This window comes from Gorilla gorilla, chromosome 7, assembly GCF_029281585.2.
Source record: "Gorilla gorilla gorilla isolate KB3781 chromosome 7, NHGRI_mGorGor1-v2.1_pri, whole genome shotgun sequence".
NCBI classification, from domain to species: Eukaryota; Metazoa; Chordata; class Mammalia; order Primates; family Hominidae; genus Gorilla; species Gorilla gorilla.
This window is the reverse complement of record NC_073231.2, coordinates 31943742-31970700: the sequence shown is the minus strand read 5'-3', so window position 1 is coordinate 31970700 and position 26959 is coordinate 31943742. Positions and strand designations below refer to the sequence as shown.

The 26959-nt window shown below is 40.3% G+C and overlaps 2 protein-coding genes and 1 pseudogene across 6 annotated transcripts in view; 2 read left to right on the top strand and 1 right to left on the bottom strand.

Moving 5' to 3' along the window:
• Positions 1 to 23835, top strand: part of CCDC25 (coiled-coil domain containing 25) — a 39673-nt gene extending 15838 nt beyond the window's left edge. For 3 of the 5 annotated variants that reach the window (XM_063709157.1, XM_019032099.4, XM_055348287.2), the window contains 6 exons: positions 181 to 232; positions 4364 to 4439; positions 8351 to 8454; positions 8670 to 8872; positions 16415 to 16460; positions 20834 to 23835. In XM_063709157.1, coding sequence (XP_063565227.1) covers positions 181 to 232; positions 4364 to 4439; positions 8351 to 8454; positions 8670 to 8872; positions 16415 to 16460; positions 20834 to 20863 — 511 coding nt within the window. In that variant the 3' untranslated portion in view covers positions 20864 to 23835. Of the gene's footprint in view, positions 1 to 180; positions 233 to 4363; positions 4440 to 8350; positions 8455 to 8669; positions 8873 to 16414; positions 16461 to 20833 lie in introns of those variants that run through there. The other 2 variants (XM_063709158.1, XM_055348293.2) reach the window with 2 other exon arrangements.
• The window catches only part of SCARA3 (scavenger receptor class A member 3), a 122573-nt gene continuing 95897 nt past the window's right edge, over positions 284 to 26959 (bottom strand). The window contains exon 7 of the mRNA XM_063709155.1: positions 284 to 648. Within this exon, the coding sequence (XP_063565225.1) occupies positions 518 to 648 (131 nt within the window). The 3' untranslated portion in view covers positions 284 to 517. The remainder of the gene's footprint in view (positions 649 to 26959) is intronic.
• On the top strand, positions 1828 to 1918 carry LOC115935724 (uncharacterized; annotated as a pseudogene).

Sequence of the window (26959 nt, the reverse complement as noted above, 5' to 3'; positions counted from 1 at the left end):
CTCTTCATGGTGATGGGGAGCCCTTTGGAGGTGGTGACTGTGCTTTATACTCCTCATGATGCTTCACATGTGGCAGGCATGGAGTGAAGACTTTTTAGAACAGAATGCTTTAAATGGCATGTGGCCTGAGGAGATGATTGTCCTGTACCTCTTGCTAAAAGTGGTTTTCATTCTTTGTAGGTTTCATGTGGACAAACTCTCTTCGGCTCATGTATACCTTCGATTACATAAGGTAACTGAATTTAAACATGGATTCTTGACTTTTCTCCTGATGATGCATCATATCTTGTTCTTTATCCTTTGCAATTAAATTGCTTAAAGTAATAAGTCGGTACGCAAATCTAAAAGTTAACAAATGAAGACGTGTCTTCCCTCTGACCCAGAAAATCACTCTAACATTCTAGATGATTTTTGAGATATAGAAGGAGGCAGTGTACATATTTCCCAGCTAGATGCACTGCTTATCCTGTCACTTCCGGTGTGCTGTCTGTCATCTCTGCTTTCCTTTTCTTTCAATTCAGTTGACACTCCCAGACTTTCTGTCTCCTCCAGTGGATATCATGTGTGGCTCATGTGATTCTCCTGCCTCAGTGAAGGGCCCGTGTTCCCAGTTATCATGGGCTTCTTTAGGAAGTTTAAAAGAACATGCTAGTAATAAAGGAAAAAAATTTTTAGTGGCCCCTAGTAATACAATACCACTATTTTTCCAATCTATCTCTATTCATATATTTTATATAGTTGAATCATAGGGTATATATGCTTGCGAGTGTACTGCTTTCTTTTTGATAAACTTTCAACTTTGGAAAAATGTTAGATTTCCAGAAAAGTGGCAGAAGTGATACAGAGTTCCCATCTACCCTTCACCTAATTTCCCCCATAATCAACATCTTATATTACTATGGTAGATTTGTCAAGACAAAGAAACTAACCTTGGCACATTGCTGTCACCTAAACTCTGGACTTTATTTGGATTTCACCAATTTTCTATTAATGCCCTCTTTTTGTTCTAGTGGCCAGTCTAGAGTACCATATTACATTTAGTTGTGTCTGCCTAGTCTCCTCTAGTCTATGACAATTTCTCATTCTTTCTCTGTTTTTTATGACCTTGACACTTAGAGAAGTACTGATCAGGTGTTTTGTAGACTATTGCTCAGTTTGCATTTATCTGATATTTTTTCTCGTGACTAGACGGGTTATGGGTTTAGGGGAGAATATCACAGAGGTGAAGTGCCTGTCTCGTCACAGCATATCGGGTGCGTGTATTACCGTGACTTATCATTGATGACGTGAGCCTTGATGGCCTGGCCAGGGTAGTGTTTGGAGGTTGCTCTACTATAAGGTTGCTTTTCTCCCCGTTTCTGTATTCTTATTTGGAAGCAAGTCACTAAGTCCAGCCCACACTCAAGGAAGTGGAGGATGGAATTAAGCACTACTTCCTGGAGAGGGGAGTGTCTATATACATTATTTGGAATTCTGGAAGGAACATTTGTCTCTTTTCCCCTATTTATTTATTCAGTCATTTATTTGCATCAGCCTAGACTCCTGTGTTTATTTTATCCTTTGAGATATGTTCTGGAACCAGGTTATTTTACTCTGATATTGTTGCAGCTTCAGCTGGAGCTCTTTCAGTGGGCTCCCGTGTGCTCCCATGTCCTCTGACATGCTCCCATCCTTTTGTTCTTTGAGCACATCCTTGCTTTCTGGCACTACAGAGAGCTCCAGGCTCGTCTTGTATTTTCCCTGTCCCAGCTCTAGAATGGGGCATTTCTCCAAGGAACCCTGGTTCTTTTCAGTGGTAATGGTGTTTCGAAATCAAGATCTAGACCGATCCTTCTGTAGTTTATGAGTGTGATGATTGGCTGTTCATGTGCATATATGAGATGTGCCACCCTTGAACCTTGTCATGTCTGATGTGAAAAAATTTAAAAAGATCTGGGCTCTGGGTGCGCCTCTTACTACTGGAGTGTCATCGCTTTTCGGCCCTCTGAGCTGACAGAGAAGGAGATACATGTATGTGTACTAACCCATGTATATGCACATATCTGTAATCATTTCTGTATCTTTCCATCTGTATTTATATTAAGCTAAACATGAGCTCATGGGGATGGCTCTGATTGTCATCCTTTGCTACAGGTTGTCTTTTTGCCTTAAACCATTTCCAATCAAAACGTTGTTTTCCATGCTAGCACCTGGGGAGGCTGAGCAAGGAGGATCACTTGAGCCCAGGAGTTCAAGACCAGCCTGGGCATCATAGGGAGACCCTGTCACTACAGAAAATAAAGAAAACGTAGCTGGTTGTGGGATACCCACGTGTGGTCCCAGTTAGTCGGGAGGCTGAGGTAGGAGGCTCACTTGAGCCCAGGAGGCGGAGGCTGAGGCTTCAGTGAGCCATGATCACATTACTGCACTCTAGCCTGGGCAACAGAGCAAGACCCTGTGTCAAGAACAACAACAACAACAACAAAAACACATCATTTTCCAAAGTTAGCTGTAAGCTACTTTTTTTCCCCACCCCTTTCAGTGACGTGATGTCCTGTGTTTGTAATACAGTTAAATTATCTTGTCCACATTCCATCTTGACATCCCCTGGTTGATTAGATTACTTTTTAACATGACATTTTATGAACTCTTTTATGTTGCTATATAATTTTCATATTTGTTATTTTGACGGGCTGCATTGAGTTAATAATATGCTGCAATTAATATGAAACTCTTTTGTCAGAATATAGGTTGTTTCCAATTTTTCAGCATTATGAATCACCAAGAAATAACTTTTCATGAACTACCTTCTGGCTTTATTTTTTGTTTTTTGTTTTTCATTATTTTCTTAGAATAATTCTTAGGAATGGATTTCCTGGGTCGAAAGATGTACATAGTTTGCTAACTGCTTTTTTGCCAGATTGCCCTCTGAAAGTATTGCTTAAAATGCTCTCTACTATTTATAGGTTTTCCAAAACCTTTTTGGGTTTTATAACTTAAAAAATAAAAATAAAACCTTTTGACCATTTTGATGAATATAAGATGCTACTTCATTATGGCAATAATATTCACTTTTTAGTTTACTAGCAAGGTTAAACAGTGTGCCCCATCTCATACTATTTATGTTTTTGAGGACTATATGGTGAAGGAAAAGAGGATTATGAAGTCTGTGCTGGAGCAAAATTCTGAATTCTTTTAGGCAACTTCTTGCCATTTTGGAACTATTAGATTTAGAGAAAATAAATTATGGTGTTACCAAGTTTCATTTTGGGTCAGATTAATGTCTTCTTTGGGGGATCTGCTGTGTCAGAAGATGGAAAATACTGGTGGTAGTCCCAAGTTCACATTACCACCAATTATTTGTTTGAATAGAAGTTCAATTTCACTTTCTTTTGGAAACACATAATGAGCTCAGTTTAATTTTTTTTGGTAGATATGGGGTCTCACTGTGTTGCCCATGCTGGTCTTGAACGCCTGGGCTCAAGCTGTCCTCCTGCCTTGGCTTCTCAAAGTGCTGAGATTACAGGCACGAGCCCCTAAACCCAGACTAATGTGCCCAGTTTGAAAGTGTATGCTCCTTGAGGAACTTTTACCTGATTAATTTCCTGCAGTAAATGACATAGCCGTTGTAATTAGTAGGTACCAAGGAAGTTGGAAATGCAATAAGACTAAGGGATTCATTCAGACCCTGGGGCCAGACTGCTGGCTTTGAATTCTGGTTCTGCTGCTTACTCACCACGTGACTCTGAGCAAGTTACTTAACTGGCCTGTTTCTGCATCTGTAAAAGGGGCATCACCTCACTTATTCACCTTTGATTTTGATACAAATTTCTGTAGAGAAAAAGGATCAGTGTCATTTCTGTTATTTCTTCTTTACAGTGAATGGTTGAGATCTACACAACAAGAACTTTTTTCCTGATTAAAGCTGAGGATAGATGACCTACCAGATGTCTGAGAACTAAAACTACACATATTCTTTTGAGGGGAAGGTCATAGGGACCTCGGCCACAAAGACATCCAGTTGTCAAAAATAGGCACCATTTTCCCACAAGGTTTCTAGAAGTCAGAATGAGAAGAAAGAGAATAAAAATTACTCAGACATAATTATAATTAATATACTGGCAGTTTTTTTCATTTCCTGTTTTTTTGGTTTTTTTTTCACTTATTAAGTGTCAATATTTTCATATTACAGCCTTCTGTTATTTTAAACAAACATTCCTGTAATGCACACAGTAAATTTACTTTTCAGTGTTCTGTAACAGTTGAAGAACCTCTGCTTTTAGTAAAATCATGCCTAGTAGGTAAGGCAGCAAATGCCCTTTGAGTGCTCTAGTGTCAATGGATAATGAGGTAGTGGACTAATTGGTTTATTTTTGTGTTTCAGGGAGAGAATATAGAAGACATCCCAAAGGAAGTGCTGATGGACTGTGCCCACCTTGTGAAGGCCAATAGCATTCAAGGTCAGTTTTCCTAGAGGTGTTTTTAGAATTAGCACTGACTTTCTCTGTGTCTGAAATGGATTACATTTTAGTGAGCATGCTGTTGACTTTGGCCTCCATCAAAGAATAACATGTGCTGTGCCTTTGCCATGTTTTGTTCTTTAAGATGGATGGCAATTTTGCTACCTGTCAAAGAACTAAAAACTGATCTCCCCACCCCTGTCATTTTGATGGTCCTGTCTAAGTCTCGGCTCTTTTTACTGTTTCCTCACCTTGAATAGAAGGTTGTCTAGATCTGTCTGTACTTAGTGTTATTATAAAAAGACTTTGGGAAATTTGGTAATGTTGATAGCTAAGCAAGAACAATGTTTTATGGCTTTATTTTTAATGTTGTTTGATATCTTTATTTCTATTATTTGTCATTAGATTCTAGAATTAAAGTCCCCAAATCATGCTTCTCTACTTTTTCTTTCCCTCCTCCTCTTACATACTTTTTCCCTCTTAAATTGCGAAGTTGTCAAGTCAGTTGATCTCGTTACTTCCCCTCCCCACCAAAGAGAATCTTATTTAGTTGGTCTGGGGTGATTCCCAAATATTACTGCTTTTAAAAGCTGTCTGGGTGATTCTCCTGTGCAGCATGGGTTGAGAACAATTAGCCTAAGTGTTTTAGGTGGGGCCGGGCATACTGTGCTTGGTGATTACCTGGTATTTATTTCTGCTATGCAAGATTTCATCTAATAGTCATGAAGGGTCAAGAAGGATGATTATTAGGGTAGGGGTGGGGTTTAAGAAGGGAAACCAGGAGGTGGTGCTCTGCTAATAATGAGCCAGTAGATCCGATTTTGGGGTGTAGAACACAGGTCTAGATCGGGTAGACGTTATTGTGGCTTGAGATGGAGTGAAGGGATGCTCCAGAGGGTTGGAAAGCAATCATGGTTTGGGAAGAAGATAAACATGGGGTGGACCCACAGCTGATAACAGGTACCAGGAGTTGGCAATTACAGGACAAGAGCAGCGCAGCATTCCCCTTTCCCCGACTGCGCTTCCCACACCTTCACTTAGGCTGCCTGAATGATGAGTCAGCACCTAGCCAAAGAAGGTAGAACTGTTGCTTTACAGAGCCACTGATTTTCAACTCTGTAAGTTAACAAATTGTAATACATTTTGGGACATTCCATTTTATGAGGAGAACAGAATTTTCTAAGATTTTCAGCTAAGATCTTCAGTTACTGAAATAACAAGAAGAATTGAAACAATCATTATATTCTTTCCTTCTGTGTTCCAACTTCCTTCACATGTCCTTATCCCTTCCAATGCTGCTGGCTAGCAGACATGTCTTTGTTAAAAGAACTTTGGAGGCCTTATTCTTGGCCCAGCTGCTTTCTTCTTAATCTCTTCATAGTTTACTAATTCTAGAGAAAACAAAGAGGAGCAAAGAATCATGACACTGAATTACTGTTTCTCTCCTCTTCAGCCTTCTGCAACGATAGCTCAGCTAGCAAATAAGGACCTAAGCCCAAGGGTCTTTCTCTTGTGAGTCAGTAGAAGATTATGTGCCGAGGAGTGGAGAAAATGGTCATTGCTATGAGATTTCCAGAGGACACTCCTCTTGTGGCACTTTGTAGGGACAAAGTTTTCCCCCGGTTTACCATCTGCAGTGCTCAGAACCAAGGGCTTTGGGGCTAAATTTGTTTGTCACTATAGAATCAGCCTGTTCTGGGTCATAGGTCTAGAATCTTAGGTCAGCCTGTTCTGTGTTCACCCAGTGAATCTTTCCAGATTAAACTTTTAGAAGTTTAGAAACTGTCTTGACTCTCCTCGGCCTAAACTGTTCAGTCCGGACTTCTGAAGCCAGCATTTAAGCGTCTCTCATTTGACTGCAGACTTCTTTCCCTTCACGTATTTCACACTACAGCCAAAGCCAATATTTGCTGTTTTCCGACCTTGCACCTGGCTTGTATTGTTCCCTCTGCCCTCAGGTTTGTCCTTGTCAGTCATCAGAGTCCAGATTCAAGCTAAGGTTCAAGGTCCACATAGTAGGTGTAGTGGTGGTAGTAATTGCTAACACTGATGGAGTGTTAATTACATGCCTGGCCCTGTGCTGAGTACTTCACAAATTATCCACCCTGTTGAGTTAGATATTATTTTCATTTTATAGAGGAGGAAACTGATCTTAAAGAGAATTAAGGAACTTGATCAAGGTCTTAGAGGTCTAAAGTACAGTAGAGACTGGATTTGATGGCAACCCATTTGGCTCAAGTGTTCTGCCGTAACCCCTGAGCTCTGTGAGCCTCCTCAACGTAGCCTTTTCCTTCTTCAGCTTTGAGTGGCCCCACTTTCTCTGTGCTGTCTTAGCGGTTTCCTGTAGCTTTCCAACAGCATTGGATCAGTTCTCCTTTTAATCCAAGTTATTTATGTGCTTACCCTGCTCCGTTAGAGTCGTGGAGAGCAAGATTCATTGTCTGGTCATGTTTGTGTCCCCCACAGTGCTTTGCACATGGAGATTTTCTAAAGAAATTTTATTTTGAAAAAACTTTCAGATATACAGAAAAGTTGCAAGAATCGTACAGCTACCATATACCTTCACTTAGATTCATCAATTTTTAAATTTTTCCATATTTATTTGCTTTATATATTGCATACTCATTAACCTTTTTAGCTGAACCATCCAAAGCGAAATTGTAGATATCATGACCCTTGAAGATGTTCTTCTGAAGAACATGGACATTGTCTTAAATAACTTCAGGAAGTTTAACATGGATAGAATACTGTGTTCTGATATACAGTCCATATTTAAGTTTTGCCACTTGTCCCACTACTGTTTCTTTATAGCTTTTTTTTTGGATCCAGGGCCATGTGCTGTATTTACTTGTGCTATATTTACTTCTCTTTAGTCACCTTTAATCCAGAGATACTGCTTTGTCTTTGAAAAAGTACAGACCAGTTGTAGTAATGGGATTACTAACCCACAGTTGGGGTTTGTCTGATGCTTCCTCTGGATTAGAATCCCATCATGCACTTTGGAGCAGGAATATTACATAAGTGAAGTTTTACACATTATAGTCAGGCAGCACATGATGTCATTTTGTGCCATTTTTGGTGGTGTTAACCTTGACCCCTTGGGTAAAGTGGTCTTCCAGCTTTTTCCAGTGTACATGGGGATTTAATAAGCATTGAAATCCCTTGCCATCTAATTTGGAAGGACCAGAGAGAGTGTCAGACCAGTGATTAAACTGCGATTTCCAGAGCTGCCAGGGAGGGTATGAGTGGTGGGTAGAGGGCATGAGTGGTGGAGGAGGCGGTGAAGGGGCAGGAGGAGGAGTGAACAGGGTACCTGGCACTCCTTCCATCCAGAGCGCCTCTGCTTTGATGACTTCTGTGTTTTCTTTGGTAAAAGGGTTCCACTGCTGAAGAAACTATAAGCAAAAACTCTATTAAACTCGTCCAATTTCCTCACATTTCATATGAGATTCAGAGGGCCAGGGGACTTCTCCAGAGAGGCTCGGCTAGCTCGTGGTAGTCCCAGATAGAGTCCAGGGCTTGTGAGTTCCAGGCCATGGCTTTCCGTTGCTGCTTAACCTTCAGAGTCAAGGACTTCTTTGAGAATCTGAGGAAACATATTCAGTCCTTTTCTCTTGAAAAAAAACCTCAATGATAAATTTTGCATCCAATTTTAGAGAGTCCTCAGAAGTCCCTGAAGCTAATCCATGGACCCCTACTTGCCATAGTAATACTTCCGTTTGAATTTTGTCAGCTTTACCATTTGCCTTTTGTGGGTGGTTTTTGAAAAAGTATTGGTGGTTTAAAACAATGGGTGGCCTGTTCATTGTAAGCCGTTTCCCTTGTTGGCTTATGGCAGTTTGCCAGTGGGTAAGGGAACACATTGCTCAGTCTCATCCTGCCTGCATGTTGAAGACAGTCTCTCTTGGCAGGCTGCAAGATGAACAACGTTAATGTGGTATATACGCCGTGGTCTAACCTGAAGAAAACAGCTGACATGGATGTGGGGCAGATAGGCTTTCACAGGCAGAAGGATGTAAGTGTTTTGTGCCACTGAAGGAGGCGGAGCCCTGATACTGAATGGAGTATCCTATCTTTTCTGTCTGACACCATTGTTGTTGAGGGCTGAGCATGATATATGTTTTCTAAAGGGAATTAAACTGGGTTGCTAAACCCCTGGAAAGCCTCACCCCTCTTCTGGGAGAAAAAAAACAAAAAGATGCAATATCTTTTCTCCTATCTCCCTTAAAGGTAAAAATTGTGACAGTGGAGAAGAAAGTAAATGAGATCCTGAACCGATTAGAAAAGACCAAAGTCGAGCGGTTCCCAGACCTAGCAGCAGAGAAAGAATGCAGAGATCGTGAAGAGAGGAATGAGAAAAAAGCCCAAATTCAGGAAATGAAAAAGAGAGAAAAAGAAGAAATGAAGAAGAAGAGGGAAATGGATGAACTTAGGTATGTCGGAGCTGTGGCATTGAGACTGACCTCAAAGATTATTCCCTGATGATTTTAATCATGTATTAGCCATTAAGAACGATATATTGGTGGAAGGAGGGACATGTAGCAAGCTCAGCTTAAGCTCAACCTTAAATCAGTTTTTTAAAAAAAGGCATTTATATTAATGTGTTGGTTAAAAGAATTGCTTGTTTATGGCAGCAGGATATGAAAGTGGATGAAATAAAATAACTAATTTTATTCATAGAGAAACCTTCATAGGTTATCCCTAGTTTGGTTTGGTTTGTAAAGTTCTTCTGGAAAGGAAAAGGTGCTGTGGGAGGTATTTACTATTGACTAGCTGTGCTATTTAAATAAAGTTGTGTTGGCTCTAAAAACCAATGCTAGTAACTCTCAAAGCTGTTTTTAAAACTCTTTTTTACATTTTGAAAGTTTAAAGTAATGTAGTGAGGTCTGCTTCAAAGCACTACATTTTTAAACAGCTAAATAGTTGAAATACAATTTGGCTCCTGAAATTCTAGTGAAGAAGGCCATTAGAATAATGATTATGTTAGTTTTCTATTGCCATTGAAACAAATTGCTACAAATGTAGTAGCTTAAAACAACACACATTTATTGTCTGTAGATTAGAAGTCCAGCAAGATTCTCACTGGGCTAAAATCAAAGCGTCTGGAGGCACTAGGGGAGAATCTTCCTTTTCAGCTTTGAGAGGCACCCACATTTCTTGGCTTGTGGCTCCTTCTCCAAGCTTTCCATGGTCACAGCCCCCTGTCTGACCACTGCCTTCTCTGCTTTTAAGGAACAGTGTGATTAGATTGAGTTAATCCAGATAATTCACGATAATCTCTCCATTTTGAGGTCCTAACTAATGACATCTGCAAAGTCTACTTTGCCATAGAAGATAACATATTTATAGGTTCTACAGACTAGAATGTGGATGTTCTGCCATACAGTGCTGTACCCGAAGAGCCACTAGTTGTTCTAATTAAAGGAAATTAATCCTGTGAATTCTCATCACAGAACTCCTAGATTTTTCCATGATTTTTTATTTGCAATACATATGCCAAAAAGAAAAAAGGGTTACTGATAACATATATTGCCTTTGGAAATGATGTAGAATCAGAAACACGTTGCTTAGGCATGTCCTAACTCAGTTTCCTTGGAATGCCCTGGATTCTTAGAAAGATTGTTGGGTCAGAATGTAGGTATAATGAACACGTACTGTTATTTATTATTCGCATGCACGTGTTTCTGGTTGGGGTTCTGCTAAAACAGGCTTCATTTAAAATACAGTGTTCAAATGGAGAGCTTCAGAAATGTTACCCTGAGTTACAATCTGCTAATATGAGACCAACTAACATATATGTTTAAGTATTTGATATGGCCTAGAATTGTGAGTCTGCTTTGTGTTTGAAGTGAAAGAAATGGTATTAACTCCATCAGTGAGGTAAAATTTGTGAAATTCTGAGTGATGCAGGATTTAGAGCAGTTAATTCTTTTTTGTTTTGAGTTTGGAGTGGTGGGGGGAAATTGAAAATATGCCTTTTAGTGCCCTTTACGGATCGAACATAATTTTGTTTAGGAACATGATGGAACATATATTAGGAACATAAGATCACCTAATTTACTTACAACATTGAATAAGGAAGACTAGCTAACCCTTCTGAACATTTTCCATCTGCCAAACACTGCATTGCAAAGTGCTTTACTGCATTCCGTCATTTAATTCCAACAATAGCCATAGTAGATTTTTATCTGCATCTTATAGAAGAGGAAACTGAGCCTGAGAAGCAATCAAGAAACTTGTTATAAGCTCATTTGGCTAGTTAGTCTCAGTCTGATTCTCAAACCTACACATATTACTTACTATACTCTTCTTCCCTTTGTTCAGTTATTCCATTTTAAAGTAATTTTTATTCAATATAAATCAATCAAGTAATTTATAGATGTCATAATTCAAATTAAGCTGCATGCTACTAAAATTAAGGACATTAGTATGATTTTTATGAGTTTCAAAAATTACAAGCATTTAAACAAAATTTGTCCACCAAAACACAGTTTCGTATCCTCTGGGCTTTTTTCCATAGTGTCATCAACATATAAAATACTCCTATTAACTGAAGGGACAACTCAATCTTATTGAATGAGATTTTTGCTTCAAAATTTAATCAGTCCCACTTTCTAAGTTGTCACTGGTCATTTGTATTTTTTAATAATCTCCATGGATCTCAGAAAACCAAAAACAATTGCTATGTTTATTTCCGTTAACCGTGTGCCATACAGACAACTTTCTGTCACATGCTGCAGAAGACAGAAGAACGTGGCACAGGGCTGCAGTGCCGGGAATGGGATGCGGTGACATTGCAAGGCTTTGCTTGGCACATCCGGAGCTACCGTTTGCTGTGTTCTGCAGCATCTGTGAAATTCCAGCAATAGGCTCTAAGCTTCTGGCTTGTTTTGTAATGTGTTTTTATACATTTTGCAGTGCTAGCATTCACTTTAATTTCTGTCTTTGAATCTTCCACCCAAGATATAGAAATCTGTGTCTATTACCTGTTTTAATTTTGCATTCTTTTATTTGGCTTTTTGTGTTACTGTACCAAACATTTATTACATCAAAATTAAGTCAACCCATGTAGATGTCAAAACCAGAAGAAACAAGCAACAGTCAGGGAAACGTCATAAATAGAGGATGGGTGAATAACAGATGAGAGGTTGAGGCAGTCAAAACAAAGGGTAAGGACTATGACTACCTGAGAGAGGGATATTTAAAAGTTGAGATGCGGCCAGGCAAAGTGATTCATGCCTGTAATCCCAGCACTTTGGGAGGCTGAGGCAGAAGGATTGCTTGAGCCCAGGAGTTTGAGATCAGCCTGGGCAACAAAATTAGGACTCTGTCTCTACAAAAAATCAAATAACTAGCCAGGCGTGGGTGGTACAAGCCTATAGTTGCAGCTATTCTGGAGGCTGAGGTGGGAGGATTGCTTGAGCCCTGTTGGCTGAGGCTGCAGTGAGCTCACTGCATTCCATCCTGGGTGACAGAGCTAGATTCTGCCTCAAAAAATAAAAATAAAAAGTTGTGATAGAGACTGGGAGATCAGAATTGGAACCCAAAGCTCAGGTAATTGGAATGAGAGAAGTACAAGACCCAGGTGAAATGGTAAGTCAGTAAATGTATCATCAGTTTGAACATTGACATGAACTTGATTTTCAGGCAAAGATTACTTCAGCATGGAGGATAATGTGGAAAGATTGTAGCCTGTAACTGACAAAGCAGGAATCCAAACTCAAGTCTAATCCTGAAGCCAATAGTCTATCGTGCTTCCTTTGAAGCAAGGAATGAACAAACTGGCAAGGCCAGAGTCAAGGTCACACATAGGCAAGTGAAAGAATGAAAAATTAGGTACATTGTGGAGTGACTTAAAAGGTTTAGTCCAGAATTTCATGTTGTAAGTGATAAAGAGCCTTTATAGGTTTTGTGGAATATTGGGGAATAGACTTACAGGATGAATGAAGTAACATGTAGGAGAGGAAATGGTGAGACCATTAACTAATTAAATGGATGACAGTCTCATGAAGAACCAACTTCTTTGTACCTTTTTTTGTTTATCTTATACACACTGCCACTGCCTTCTACTGTAAATAATGCTCTGTGTGCTGTGCCTCCTCGTGTTACCTGTGAGCTCCTTCAGGGAAGCAATCGTGCATCCTTGCCTCCCCTTAGAGGTGACAGAGTGCTTTGTCTGTGCAGTGAGTGACTAGTCATACGTCATGAATATACTGAGATTAGCTTCCCTGGTATGGTGATTCCTTTTTTGTTTCAATTTTAAAGTAATTTTTATTCAATATAAACCAAGTAACTTATATATGTCATAATTCATATTAAGCTGCATGCTACTAAAATTTAGGGTGTTAGTATCATTTTATGAGTTTCAGAAATTACAAGCATTTAAACAAAACTTAAAAACCAAAACACAGTTTTTATATCTTCTGGGCTTTCTTCCATAGGGTCCTCAACATATAAAATATTTGTATTAACTGAGGGGAAATAATTCCCAATCTCATTGACTACAATTTTTGTTTCAAAAGTTTAATTAGTCCCCCTTTCTAAGCTGTCACTAATCACTTGTATTTTTTAATAATCTCCATGGATTCAGAAAACCAAAAACAATTGGTATGTCTCTTTCTGCTAAACACATGCCAGACATATCCCAGGCTGAATTGCTGGGGTGCCATCATAGCCCACTGCAGCCTCCAATTCCTGGGCTCAAGCGATCTTCCCACCTCAGCCTCCTTAGTAGCTGGGACTACAGACTCACTCCACCATGCCCAGCTAATATCTTTATTTTTTTGTAGAGATGGGGTCTTTCTATGTTGCCCAGGCTAATCTCAAACTCCTGAGCTCAAGTGATCCTCCTGCCTTGGCCTCCCAAAGTGCTGGGATTAAAGGCATAAGCCACCACACTTCTCCCCTGATATGGTGGTCTTGAAGCCAAGATCAAAACTCTGATAGCTAAAGAGTTGGAAGGAGTGCTGTAAGCAGAGGGAACTATGTATGCAAAGACCTTGTATGGGAGCAGCAAGGCAAAATGCAGGACTAAAGTCCCAAATGTCTGAAGCAGCAGGGGTCAATGGGCACTTGGATCAAGGGGCCAGTCCATGCAGGCCCTTGCTGGCCGTGTTTGTCTTCATCCTAAGAGCACTGTGAAGCCATCAAAAGGCTTTAAGCAAGGGTTAAGACAATGAAGCTTGTGTTTTGAGAAGGTCACTTTGCTGACCTGATTGTAAAGGGAACCAGAGTGGGTGTGACTAGGTTAAGAGCATTCCACGTCACAGATGGTAGCTTAGAATATGGTGGTGACTTGGGGTGGAGAGAAGTGGATTATTGTTTTTCTAGGTAAAACATTAGGATTTGGTGATAGTTTGGATTGAGGCAAAGGGCAGGGAAAAGGGGGCTAAGAATGACTCCTAGGTTGCCAGTTGGAAATGGAATGGATAGTGATGACATTCTTTGAACTGGAGAACACTGGGAAAGAACTAAACTGGTTTGGTAGGGGGAAGACCGTGAGTTGGATAGGGACATAAGAATCTGAAAATACCCTTGAGATCTCCAAAAAGATGTCAGGGAGGTAGTTGGACTAATGGAAATGGAGCTCAGAGGAAACTAAAGAAAGGTAAATTTGTTTTTGTTTGTTTTTTGTTTTGTTTTGTTTTTGAGACTGAGTCTCACACTCTGTTGCCCAGGCTGGAGTGCAGTGGCACGATCTCGGCTCACTGCAACCTCCACCTCCCGGGTTCAAGCTATTCTCCTGCCTCAGTTTCCCGGGTAGCTGAGATTACAGGCATGCACCACCACGCCTGGCTAATTTTTGTATATTTTTAGTAAAGACAGGGTTTCACCATGTTGGCCAGGCTGGCCTCAAACTCCTGACCTCAAGTGATCCGCCTGCCTTGGCCTCCCAAAGTGCTGGGATTACAGGTGTGAGCCACCGTGCCCAGCCCAAGAAAGGTAAATTTGTGCATCATTGTCACATAGATGGGAATTTTGACCCAGTGATTCTTCAGCCTGGGTAGATCCCCACAGCTGGGCATATGGATCCAGTTAAATCTTCACAAGTGATTTTCAGATGCAGTCAGGACTGACATTCTCTGTTCTCACCACTTTTGTTTCATCAACATGTCTTTCTCCTCCTGCTCATGCAACCTGTTGATCTTGTCTGTTTTTTGTTTGTTTGTTTTTGTTTTGTTTTAATTCCTTGTGGGTACCACTTAACTCTTACAAGCTTACAAGTCTCTCCCTCTGGGTGTCTCCCAACTCATTATCTTTGACTGTGACATTTCTCCTTCCCACTGGTCTTCAGTTTTCAGTTTCTACAGTTCATATTTACTTGGGTATCTCACTATGACTTCAAATGCAGCATGTCTCAAACCAGGCACATCTTCTTTGCAACATTTTCCCATTTCTCCTATTTTTTTCAAATTGCCCAAGCTACAAACCTTGATGTCATTGTTGTTTCTTCTCTGTATTCCTTCTTACCATTACAGCTGTTAACTCCAGGGATTCATGCCCTCAAATTGGAGTATCGCAGTAAGCTGTGGCCTGATAAGAGTATAAGCTTAGGAATCTGACCTGGGTTCGAAACCTGGCGTATCTTCTTATCTCTAAGACCTTGAACAACTTACTTAACCATCCTGACTCTGCTTTCTTATTTTGTACAATGGGCTTAAAATACTCTGGTAAATACTGTTATTGTGAATGGACCTTCTTGTCTTAACCACCTCTCTAATCTTGTTTGCTACAGATTATTCTTTTCAAAACATTGGTATTATGTAGTCTCACTTTCCTTTGTCTCTTGGTGTATTTGTTGTTGTTGTTGTCGTTTGAGATGGAGTCTTGCTCTGTCGCCCATGTTGGAGTGCAGTGGTGCAATCTCAGCTCACTGCAACCTCCACCTCCCAGGTTCAAGTGATTCTCCTGCCTCAACCTCCTGAGTAGCTGGGATTACAGGTGCACGCCACCACGCTTGGCTAATTTTTGTATTTTTAGTAGAGATGGGGTTTCACCACATTGGTCAGGCCGCTCTCGAACCCCTGACTTTGTGATCTGCTCGCGTTGGCCTCCCAAAGTGCTGGGATTACAGGCGTGAGCCACTGCCCCCAGCCGTGTATTTTTTAATAGTGCTTTTCACCGTAGTTATTGATGAATAAGTCTTATTTCCCCTCCCAGTAAGTTCTGTGGGTCCAGGCTTTGTGTTAGTCATCATTTTCTGTTTTCTTCTCCGATCCTCTACCCAGACTTAGCACAGGGTCTTATGCATCATGGATATTTAATGAATGCCCGTTGAACCTCATTATGGCTTTACTCAGTTGTGTATTATGGCTTCTTGCTGAACACATTGTGTTCAGTTGTGCAATCAAGACAACATAATTGGGCACCACATCCAGCCTGATTTCCCACTACTTTATTTGAGAACCTACCTGAGTTAGCTGGATATTCAGCAAGTCATTAAAGATACCATCTCTGTCTCTTTGTTCATCCCACTCTCTGGATCTGAAATACCCCCTCACTCATCCTGCCCACTTGATTGGCTTGGTTTGGGTTCCGCCTTGTCTGTGAAGGGTGCCCTGACAGCTCCTGCCCACACTGATGTGTTTCCTCCTTTGAATTCCTGTAGCGTTTACAATCTGAGCTGTATACCTCAGCTGTGAATCATATCAGATCTTGGCTGTAGGTGAATTTCCCCATCTGAAAAGTAGGAATAATGCCACCTGTCTCGCCAGGTTATTGTGGAGGTGGTGACATGAAACAAGTAGGAGAAAGCACTTTGTAAACTATAAAGTGCTGTGCACATCTTTTTTATTGTTTATAAATATTCATCCTTTGAATGTTGTAATCTCCTTGAGCGCAGAGATTATATCTAATAGCTCTTGTGTTTCTTCTAAAGCCCCTGAGCAGTGCTGGATACACAGGAAATGTTCATCAAGTATTTGTTGACTGGATCACAATATTTTAAATGTGTGTGTGTGTTTTTTTCCTTCTAGGAGCTATTCATCACTAATGAAAGTTGAAAATATGTCTTCAAATCAGGTATGTTCAAGTGGTTTGCATGAATGTTTGCCTTGAAATAATTCACTAAGGGTTTTTAATAATTGTGTTACTGGCCATTATTGCCTTACATGTTGCAAATAGCTAACCATGATTTGGCAACCAGGACACCACTCAGGCTGGATTCTTTTAGGCACTGCACCTCCTTCCCTGTGGACTTCCTCATGTGTGTTGTTAAGTAGGTCATCTCAGGGAAAGAGATTGTCAGAGCTTGTCTACTGTGGCGTACAGGTCTATTCATTTTATATTTACAGGACTTTATTCTTTATTTCCCCTCTTTTCTAGTTGCAGGCATGCAAAAGTGCCTTTATTTATTAGTGTTCTTTATCACTGTGACTGTAGAGTCCATATTGTAATTGAATGAGAACAAAATTATCACCTTCAATTAAAATAAAAGTACTTACCCTAAGATCTTATGTGACTAAGTGAATCCTAAGTGACAAAATTGTTTGTTTTCATGTTCCTTAGGACCTGGGATAGAAACAGATGGTGACCTATGACATAGTACTGAAAGGATCTTCTTAACATTGCATCTAATTATTTGATTGGAACTGTGTCAGAGAATTATTGTCCTTGAGGGCTGTCTTTCCCAAAATTTATCTTGAAGTGTCTAGAGATAGCACAATTTAGCTGCTATTGAGCAGTCTGCAGAAAATGGAAACTGGGTGGATGTATTTGGGATTTTGCATGTTTTATAGTATAGTTTAAAAATATAGTCATCCTTCAGTATTCATGGGGGATTGGTTCCAGGACTCCCCGAAGCTACCAAAATCCTAGGATGCTTGAGTCCCTTGTGTAAAATGGAGTAGTATTTGCATATAACATATGCACATCCTTCCATATACTTTATCTCTAGATTACTTATAATACCTAATTAGTGTAAATGCTATGTAATTAGTTGTTATACTGTATTTTTTAATTTATATTATTTTTATTGTATTTTTTTAATTGTTTTTTTCCTCTAAATATTTTTGAGCTGAGGTTAGTTGAATTCACAGATAAAGAAATCAAGGGCCAACTGTAACAGAATTTAAGATCCCTTACAAGTTATCTAGTCAAACCTCAGATTTAGTGCATGAATTAGAAGTAATAGGATTTTACATCTTGTTTATATCTACATATTCTTCTAAAAATTTGTAAGAACAACATTCTTATTCCCATCTCTATGAAGAACTAAATGTATGAGGCTCCTTTATGAATCAGAGATGTTTCTTTATAATTTATTCCTGAAAAATTCCAGAATAGCATTATTAAATTAAATAGAGCTTTGAATTTGAAGTTTAGAGACTTAATTGTCATGTGCTAATTGAGGGGGGGGATTAAAAATCCCTTGGGCAAGGGAACGTTGTCACAGTGGTTGGGTTAGATCCTAATAAAGTCATTTAACCTCTCTGAGGGAGTATTCATCATCAGTAAAATGGAGACATATTATTTCACAGGGCTGCTTCAGAATTGAAGCAAAGACACATCGATGTGAAAGTCTTCCTTGACCTACTTTGTAAATAGTCATATTTTTATACCTTATCCAAATAGTCTTTGGTTGCTGTTTTTCCAGAATATCATTATGAAAAGATGAGATGTGTTTAATCCTTTCTGGAAGCTAATTTTAGATCTCTTGAAACTATTGGAACAGTTTAACACTAAACAGTAGTCTTCAACATACCACAACTCAGATGCCATTGTTGTGGTTATTTTGCTTATTGAAGTTTTCTGTATGTTAGAGGCACTTTCCACCAGAAATCTAGCCCCCATATTATTTCATGACCTTAGTCATTTTATTCTCATCATTTTGGATTTTTAAAGCTTGTATATAATTCTAGAGTTGAGAAATAAACAAATACACACACACACATATACATACCTACCTACCGACCTACATACATACATATACAAACACCATCTGATCAGTGACGGATGTTAAAAGTCCCGAGACTAGGAAATTGAATTTGTAGCCCAAAAGATTGCTAACCTTTCTACCCTAACTCTCCCTCTGTTGCTTGCAACCCCTGTTCCTGAGCTCCAAGTATGAATCAAGTTCAAGATTCCAAGGAAGTTTTGCACTGGGTGTTTTTATTCTCTCTTTCAGTGAAAATGTTTTTATAGTTTTTCTCCATACTTTAAAAGAATAGACTAATTCTCCTTGTAACCGTCTTCTGTTAAGGGATACAGATGTTTGTGTTTTGTTTTGTTTTGTTTCCATAAGTTATTGGGGTACAGATGGTATTTGGCTACATGAGTAAGTTCTTTTTTTTTTTTTTTTTTTTTTTTTTTTTTATTGATCATTCTTGGGTGTTTCTCGCAGAGGGGGATTTGGCAGGGTCACAGGACAATAGTGGAGGGAAGGTCAGCAGATAAACAAGTGAACAAAGTTCTCTGGTGAGTAAGTTCTTTAGAGGTGATTTGTGAGATTTTGGTGCATCCATCACCCAAGCAGTAAACACTGCACCATATTTGTAGTCTTTTATCCCTCACCCCCCTCCCACTCTTCCCCCTAAGTTCCCAAAGTCCATTGTATCATTCTTATGCCTTTGCATCCTCATAGCTTAGCTCCCACATATCAGTGAGAACATACAATGTTTGGTTTTCCATTCCTGAGTTACTTCACTTAGAATAATAGTCTCCAGTCTTATCCAGGTCACTGCAAATGCTGTTAATATATTCCTTTTTATGGCTGCATGGTATTCCTGTGTGTGTGTGTGTGTGTGTGTGTGTGTGTGTGTGTGTGTGTGTGTGTACACCACAGTTTCTTTATCCACTCGTTGATTGATGGGCATTTGGGTTTGTTCCACAGTTTTGCAATTGTGAATTGTGCCACTGTAAACATGTGTGTGCAAGTATCTTTTTTGAATAATGATTTCTTCATCTCTGGGTAGATACCCAGTAGTGGGATTGCTGGATCAAATAGTAGTTCTACTTTAGTTCTTTAAGAAATATCCATGCTGTTTTCCATAGTGGCTGTACTAGTTTACATTCCCACCAGCAGTGAAGAAGTGTAAGCGATACAGATGTTTTATGATCCAATTTAGAACGTGATCAGTTGATTTTTAAGTTAAAGGCATGTGTTTATATAATATAGGACTTAAGTTTTAATTTAGCATATACAGGTTCATCAAGAATAATAATTACTGTAATTCCAAAACATAGCCCCAGACAAGTGGGGACTCTGCACATCTAACTCACAGCCTTTATAGGGAATGGCTTACTTTCGTTGATGACAACCCAGACTGTCTTACTGAGTTGTTCATCTTCAGTGTTTGGGATCTAAAGCTGGCATTTGAAGATACTAAATGACTCTTTCAAACATTGCTACTGCTTTTATTTCAGATTAAGACTCTGGGGCAATCATAGTCTTGGCGCCTGGATATAACACAATCATTAGTCTGCTCTTTGTACAATTATCGAAGGCATTTTTACCGTGGCTTCAGTTCATCGTGCTAATGGAAGAGAACCACAGAGAAAACCACTAAGTGAAGTTGGAGCTAAAACCAGACTTCACAGGAACCAATGTTTTCTACCCATATCGTATTTCTCTACCATCTTTAGTAAGGGCCATTTAGATAAGCCTTAGTCTGATCCCTTTCTCTAACAATGCTGGTGTTAAGCAATGGGAAAGAGAAAAAAGATAAAACAAGTGTAGTGTTCAGGTTGTGACATTGGCAAGCAAATCAGAATGCACACTCTTAGTGAATGTTGTCCAAAAAGGAGTCAGGGCTCTACCTTTGTGTGTGGCCTTCAGGACTTGCTTGTAAGCCACACAATAAAATCAGTCCCTTTGTGCTGTATGCCATTATGCAGGTTTTTTAAATTAAAAAATGTGGCAAACCAACTAAGTTGGTAAACTAGCCTATGTTTGACTTCCTAATGGCCTTTCCTATTAAAAAAGAAGAGATCAAAGCCATGTTGTGAAGTCACAAATCTGTGACAATGTTGAGGCTCAAATTACTGGAACTTAGGCCAGAATCAATTTGCATATTGGCAGAATTGTTGGCATGAGGACATTGAGGCAGCGTTTGCTTGGTACATTTGTTGAAGGATCTGTCATGTTTTCTTACAGTCACATTTGTTTTGCACTATACTAGGTCAGGTGGGACTTACTGCATTATTTAGAGATCAGTGGTCACTTACTGCTGTGTAATCAGGCCATGTAATGACACCTCACAAAATACAGCTGTTAATTCAGCTATCTCAGGAAACTGACAACTTAAGGTGGAGAAGTGATGAGTCAATTTAGTTATTTTACTTTCTGAACTCAGTGACTGAGATGAGAAGGCAGCTCGCTAATTAAGATAATTGTAAATTTTAAATATTGAATTATTTTCAAGGTTTTTATGTTCTCATTTTTTTGTTTCCTACAGGATGGCAATGATTCAGATGAATTCATGTAAAAGGAGAAAAGGACCTTTGAAAGATGTGAATGTAGAGACAATTGCAGACCTTTTGGTTTCATCTGTGTTCTGAAGTATAAAATACAACCAAAATTCTACCTTCATCCTACCCAGAAATTATTGATTTTCAAGTTTTAAAAAAATTGTACCTTTTTTGCTGACAGAAAAGGATCAGATATGTATAAAATAGTTGAACTTGACAGCATATAACTTAAAGTGAAAATGTTTTTGCCAGAACATGTCTTGGTACCTTGTGAAAGCAGGCTGCCCTTGTTCTGGAGATAGACTTTAAAATGAACCAGCTCTGAAAAGTACTTCTGCTGCTCTGGTCTGTCCCTGAAAACAGATGTCTTGAAACACTTTTCATATTCTTAAAATAATCTTCACTTCTGTTAAGAAGAACATGTTGGTGGGTAATTATGCGAATGTTTCCCTGTCCCTGATTTCTCGATTAGGCGTATGGGTTTTGAAAAAGAGATTTTTCAGAAGATTGTCAGCTTCAGTATTCACGTTCCATCATGTCATCTGGGTCTGTTAGTGTAGTGACCCTCAGCGCAGTCTGTCCCAGCGTTTACGTCCTTGCTTCCTCTGAGCAGAGGCCTCCATCTTAGTATCAACATATTTAAAGAAATTGATGGTGTTCATCAAGCTGGGGCCTGTGGCAGTTGTTGCCTGAGCACCAAGTAACCCAAGCCACCTATGTGACAACTTCTGGACCCAGGAGTAATTTCTCAGCATTGAGGGTAAAATAGGATGGAGTGCTCTGTTGATCATTTGGGAGATGTAGGTTACTGATTTGTGCCTTGGGATGCAGCGTGAAGCAGAAGTCCATATTGCAATTATGATTTTAGAAGGAACTAAGCATTTTACTCACACCCACAGCAGCAAGAATGACTTCCTGCAGCAGATATTCCACCTGTAATAGCACTTTGGAACTGTGGGCAAAACCAAAAGGCTAGTGTTTCCATTTATTCCACGTTGGTGTATGGGGTTGAACTGGAAAATTCCCTGAGGCAAAACTCACTGGCCAAATTTTGAGAGGGTATAGAAAATGACTTTAGAGATGAGTGGTTTTGTGTATGTGTCTGATGATATTCAGTCTGATGTTCCGCAATTTTAAAAGTTATAATAAAATATCATTTTTTTTATCTGGAAGGACATTGATATATGAATTCTTAGAATTTGCTATAAAAAGGGTAGCCCCCATTCCACAAGCTGGTTTTGAGGGTGATCTTGCTCTAAAAAACCTCATTCATCATAGGCTCAGTCTGACAGGTTCTGTACGGGGGCTATCATGTTTCTCCTCCTCTGCTAAATGCCTCTTTCTTCCAGCTGCTCACTGGGTCAAAGGGATGTCCTTTCTCAGATGTATTCTTGATACATCTCAGATGTATTCTTGATACATCTCAGATGTATTCTTGATACATCTCAGATGTATTCTTGAGACATCTCAGATGTATTCGTAGCTGTGCTCCTTCCATAATTCCAAGGAGTCCGGCTTCTACAGAATTCCTCTGTACCTCACACTGCAACACATGTAGATAGCGCTTTTGAAGAATACATATATTTTTACTATAGTATGAGAGGTCCTGGGGCTCAAACTTTAAACATTTCCTAACTCTCAGCTTACACTGGTTTAAAATGTCCAGGTCTCTCTGCTGAATTCTCTTGTTGAATTCATAGCTCTCCAACCTCCTCTGTGTTGATTCCTATGCCCCTACCCCGCAGCCTCTGTGTTTTATTTTTTTCCCCATCTCTGTTGGTCCCAGGGAAAGCAAGGAAATTTTCTTTTGAGGACTTATAGGTTGATCGCCCACAGGTCAAACTGTTGGCATTGAACTCCTCTCATTTCTTGCCATTGGATTGTTTCCTAAACGTTGGATAGGAGAATTTGAAATTGTTGCTATTTTTATGAGCTGTGCCCTTGATCAAATCTGTGCTGTGGGTCTGAGTCACTTTGCCAACGTCGTCTTCAGTTTCAACACTCTGATCAGCATGCAGGCGAGGGGCATGTTTAATTTACTTCACTAACTGCTATATTCTGTAGCTTTAGACTTCATATTTCTTATCCACCTTTGTCTAGGCTCACGATCTTTGGGCAAGGGAGCTTTGTCACCGTGGTTGGGCTAGAACAAATATTGAGAAGTTTACCAACACAGATGTTGAGAAGTTTATTGAAAGGCACTGACATTAGCAGAATAAGTGATGGACATTAGTTGAACCCCTTCAGTGTCTATGTGTTTTGTTGTATTGTCTTTAACTCGTTCTTGAAGCACAGATTTCAGCGAGCCTTTCAGCTATTCAGTGCCAGCGGTTTTCCCCACTCAGGAAAGATGGTGTGAGCCATACACACAGCAGGATTAGACGGGGAGAGTTTCAGCTGCAGCTTCTAGTTTAAGACCAAAGCCCTTCCTCCCACTGCTGCATCTGTCTGAGAAGGGAAGCTCTTGTTTTCCAAGCTGGAACTGTTTATGAGGAAAACTGAGCAGGGTGGCAAAATGGAAAAGGAACAATTTTCTAGTTTTTCCTACCCGTGATATTGAGGCGTGCTTTTTCTTTGATTTGAGGTACAGCATGTAAATAACAAATTTCCATATTCAAAATGATCATATTAGAGTGACTGAGTGACCATTTGATTTTAAAGCAGACTAAAATCTGACCAGACCACAATGAAAAGTATAAAATTAGAAACTTAAATTCCAAGCTAAATTTCAGCTTTGACCCACCTAACTCCAGTGAATAGGTGGCAGCTCAGAAACAAGGACAGCACTGCTGCTGCCAGAGCAAGCTCACATCCAGCTGGCACTTCGTGAGAGCTCCTTCCTGTCGGGCACGTGTGAGTTCAGCGTGGGCAAGAGACTTTTATGCACATTCTGTCATTCAAAAGGGAAATGATGCCAACCCCAGATGCAGCATGTCCTGAATGAATGATCTGTAAAATACAATAATAAAAGCTTATAGTTTGAGTAGAACTGTGTGTGTGAGAGAGATTTCACTTCTTATTTTCTCCTGCAAGCTCCAGTCTCACTGATGGGATGTGCCTGCTTATTTTAGGCAAGTGGGGAAACGGAGGTACTTGGCTCCCCGTGTGATGATGCCTGCCCTTCACAGTCACAGCAGGAGGAGAGGAGCAAATCCTAGTAAAGGGAAGGTCGCCCAAGAATTCCAGGAAGAGGATTGAAGAACCCAGAGCTGAAAGGCCACAATATTTGAACACTAGTACTTGGAGTTTACAGCTTGACCCTCTGCTCTCCCAAAATTCCTGGGGGTCTGCCTGAAATTTTGGCCAAGGCAAGCCTACAAATGTGAAGACTTCCTGGGCGGTTTCATGGATGACTGTAGGGCTATGGATTGTGTTCTGTTGATAGATTTTCACCTCTTTTATGATAGAGTTTACACTATTGTGAGAATGCTTGCAGGGAGGTTTTAGGCTCAGAGGAGCCACACAAACATACAAGTTTTTCTCCCAGCTGTAAAAGCATATTTGAATTCTTAAATGTTTACCAGAGCACATTTGGTTTGCATTTCTAGTCAGGGCAATACCTGCATCCATTGGTTTTAACTCCCTTAGCTGCTAGCGTTCTGGGGTTTAAATGTTTAAGTAAATTAGTCTATATAGGGAATGTAGTTTGAAACCAGAATTTTTATACAGAAAAATTTAGAGATGTGTGTATATACTAGGTGACTTAGCAGTGCAGTGAAAATACAAATACCTACCCAATGCCATCTTTTAACCTGGGTTTATCATTAGATTATACATACCTCTTTTTCTGTCTTAAATTGATTGCTTAGTTTTGTCTTTCTGATTTCATTATTGTGTCAATTTTTGGAGGGGCTGTGAGCTTTCTACCTTAGCGGTGTGACTATAGGTCTACACCATAGCCAGATGAAACAAGAAACTGGTCTCTGCCCTTGGCATGTGCTGAGTGGCACCGACCTGGCAAGGAATGGCGGCCAGAGGAAATCATTGCTCACTCTAGAAATCCATGTAGCTTTTCTAGTTCTCAAGCCTGGTGAGTGGGTGTCAATATTTAACGCTGAAAAAAAAACGCAAGGAATTCTCCAAAGTCAGTGTTGTGTTTTGTTCCAACATCAATCCCATCTTGTAACCACTGCAGTGAAAATATAAGACAAATGGCCTGACATTTCACATCCTGCCTGGATGAGGCCTTAGCTGCCTGGGCTCCTGCTGGTGTTTTGGTTTCTGCATCAGCAGTTTGCTTTCCATAGACAAGGCTACCATTTGCTTATGATTTCAGAAGAGAACCGGGATCTTTCAGGTGGTAAAGGCTGATCTGTCAGACTTGAAGCTTTTTGACCCTTGGTGAAGACACAATGCAGGGTCAGCAGATGAAAACCACAGACTGAAAAAGAGAAAATATTCGGGGCACCGTGCAGTGCCCTGGAACCAGCCTAGCCTTGCCAGAATCGTCTTCCACTGTGAAGCCCTGGTCTTCATGTAATATCCCTTCCAAACTCTGAAGTTCGTATTTTATTTTATGTACTCCGCATCAGTGAGGCTTACATAACGTTTCAAAACTGGAATTGCTTTTAGGAGAGTCTTTGGAATCAGCTGGAAGGTCTGAAATAGACAAAGCTTAAATCTGGTTACCAAACAGCATGTTTATTTTTTTGTTTTTGAGACAGAGTCTCGCTCTGTTGCCCAGGCTGGAGTGCAATGGCAGGATCTTGGCTCACTGCAACCTCCACCTCCGAGGCAATTCTCCTGCCTCAGCCTCTCAAGTAGCTGGGACTACAGGCGCGCACCATCACTCCTGGCTAATTTTTTTATTTTTAGTAGAGACGGGGTTTTGCCATGTTGGCCAGGCTGGTCTCGAACTCCTGACCTCAGGTGATCCACCTGCCTACATCAACAGCTGAGGCAGAAGAGTGCAGTGGCTCAATCCTATAATCCCAACACTGGGAGGCCGAGGCAGGAGGATTACTTGAACGCAGGAGTTCAAGACCAGCTTGGGCAAGATACTGAGACCCTCTCTCTACAAAATAATAATAATAATATAAAAATTAGCTAGGCATTCCTATAGTCCTAGCTACTCAGGAGGCCAAGGCAGGAGGATTGCTTGAGCCCAGGAGTTTGATTCTGCAGTGAGCTGTGATAGCACCACTGCACTCCAGCCTGGGGGGACAGGGAGACCCTGTCTCTATTTAAAAAAAAAAAAGAAAAAAAAGATAAAAGCGGGTAAACAAAACACACAAATCTCCCCTCATTTTAGCTGCTGCCTCCTCCCTGCAGGCCCTCTGTTAACGCCCCCAAAGCCCAGGAGGTCCTGGAGGAGTGGCCCCCCAGGATCTCCTGGGCTTTGGGATCAGGAAGAATTTTTCTTTTCCAAAAAATAATTAATTTTTTAAAAATTTACAGGCATAGGTACTCATGGTGCAGAATCAAAAGGTATAAATGGGTATAGGGTGAAAGTGTTTCCAGTTCCCCTGCTTGGGGCCAATCAGCATTACCTTTTTAAAAATCAAAGGCAGCCAGGGGCAGTGGACTCATGCCTGTAATCCCAGCACTTTGGGAGGCCAAGAGGGACAGATTGCTTAAGTCCAGGAATTCAAGACCAGCCTGGGCAACGTGGCAAAACCCCATCTCTACAAAAAATACAACAATAAAAAAAGTCCAGGTTGTTGGCAGTCGCCTTATAGTCCCACCTACGCAGGAGGCTGAGGTGGGAGGATTGCTTGAGCCTGGGAGGTCAAGGCTACAGTGAGCCGTTATCTCACCACTGCACTCCAGCCTGAGCCTGAGTGAGACCTGATTTAAAAAAAAAAAAAAAAAAATCAAAGGCAGAAGCTCTTGTTCTGGACTCAGCTGAGGTTGGGGAAGCAGTGGCTCAGCTACAGGGAAGGGGGAGGGGCTTCTCTCTGCCTTTGCATCCTGGGGCTTGTAATCCAAGAGAGAATACCGCATTCCCACACCATGGGGCTGAGGGGAAGATAATGAGTTGAGAAATGAAGAGCAACAAGAAGATTAGGAGCCACTTGGTGTCCCTACCCTTGAGCGGGCCTCTATTTGGACACAGAGTTACAGGATGAATGGTTTCTTAATAAGCTCCTCTGATCCAATTAAAATCTGAGCTC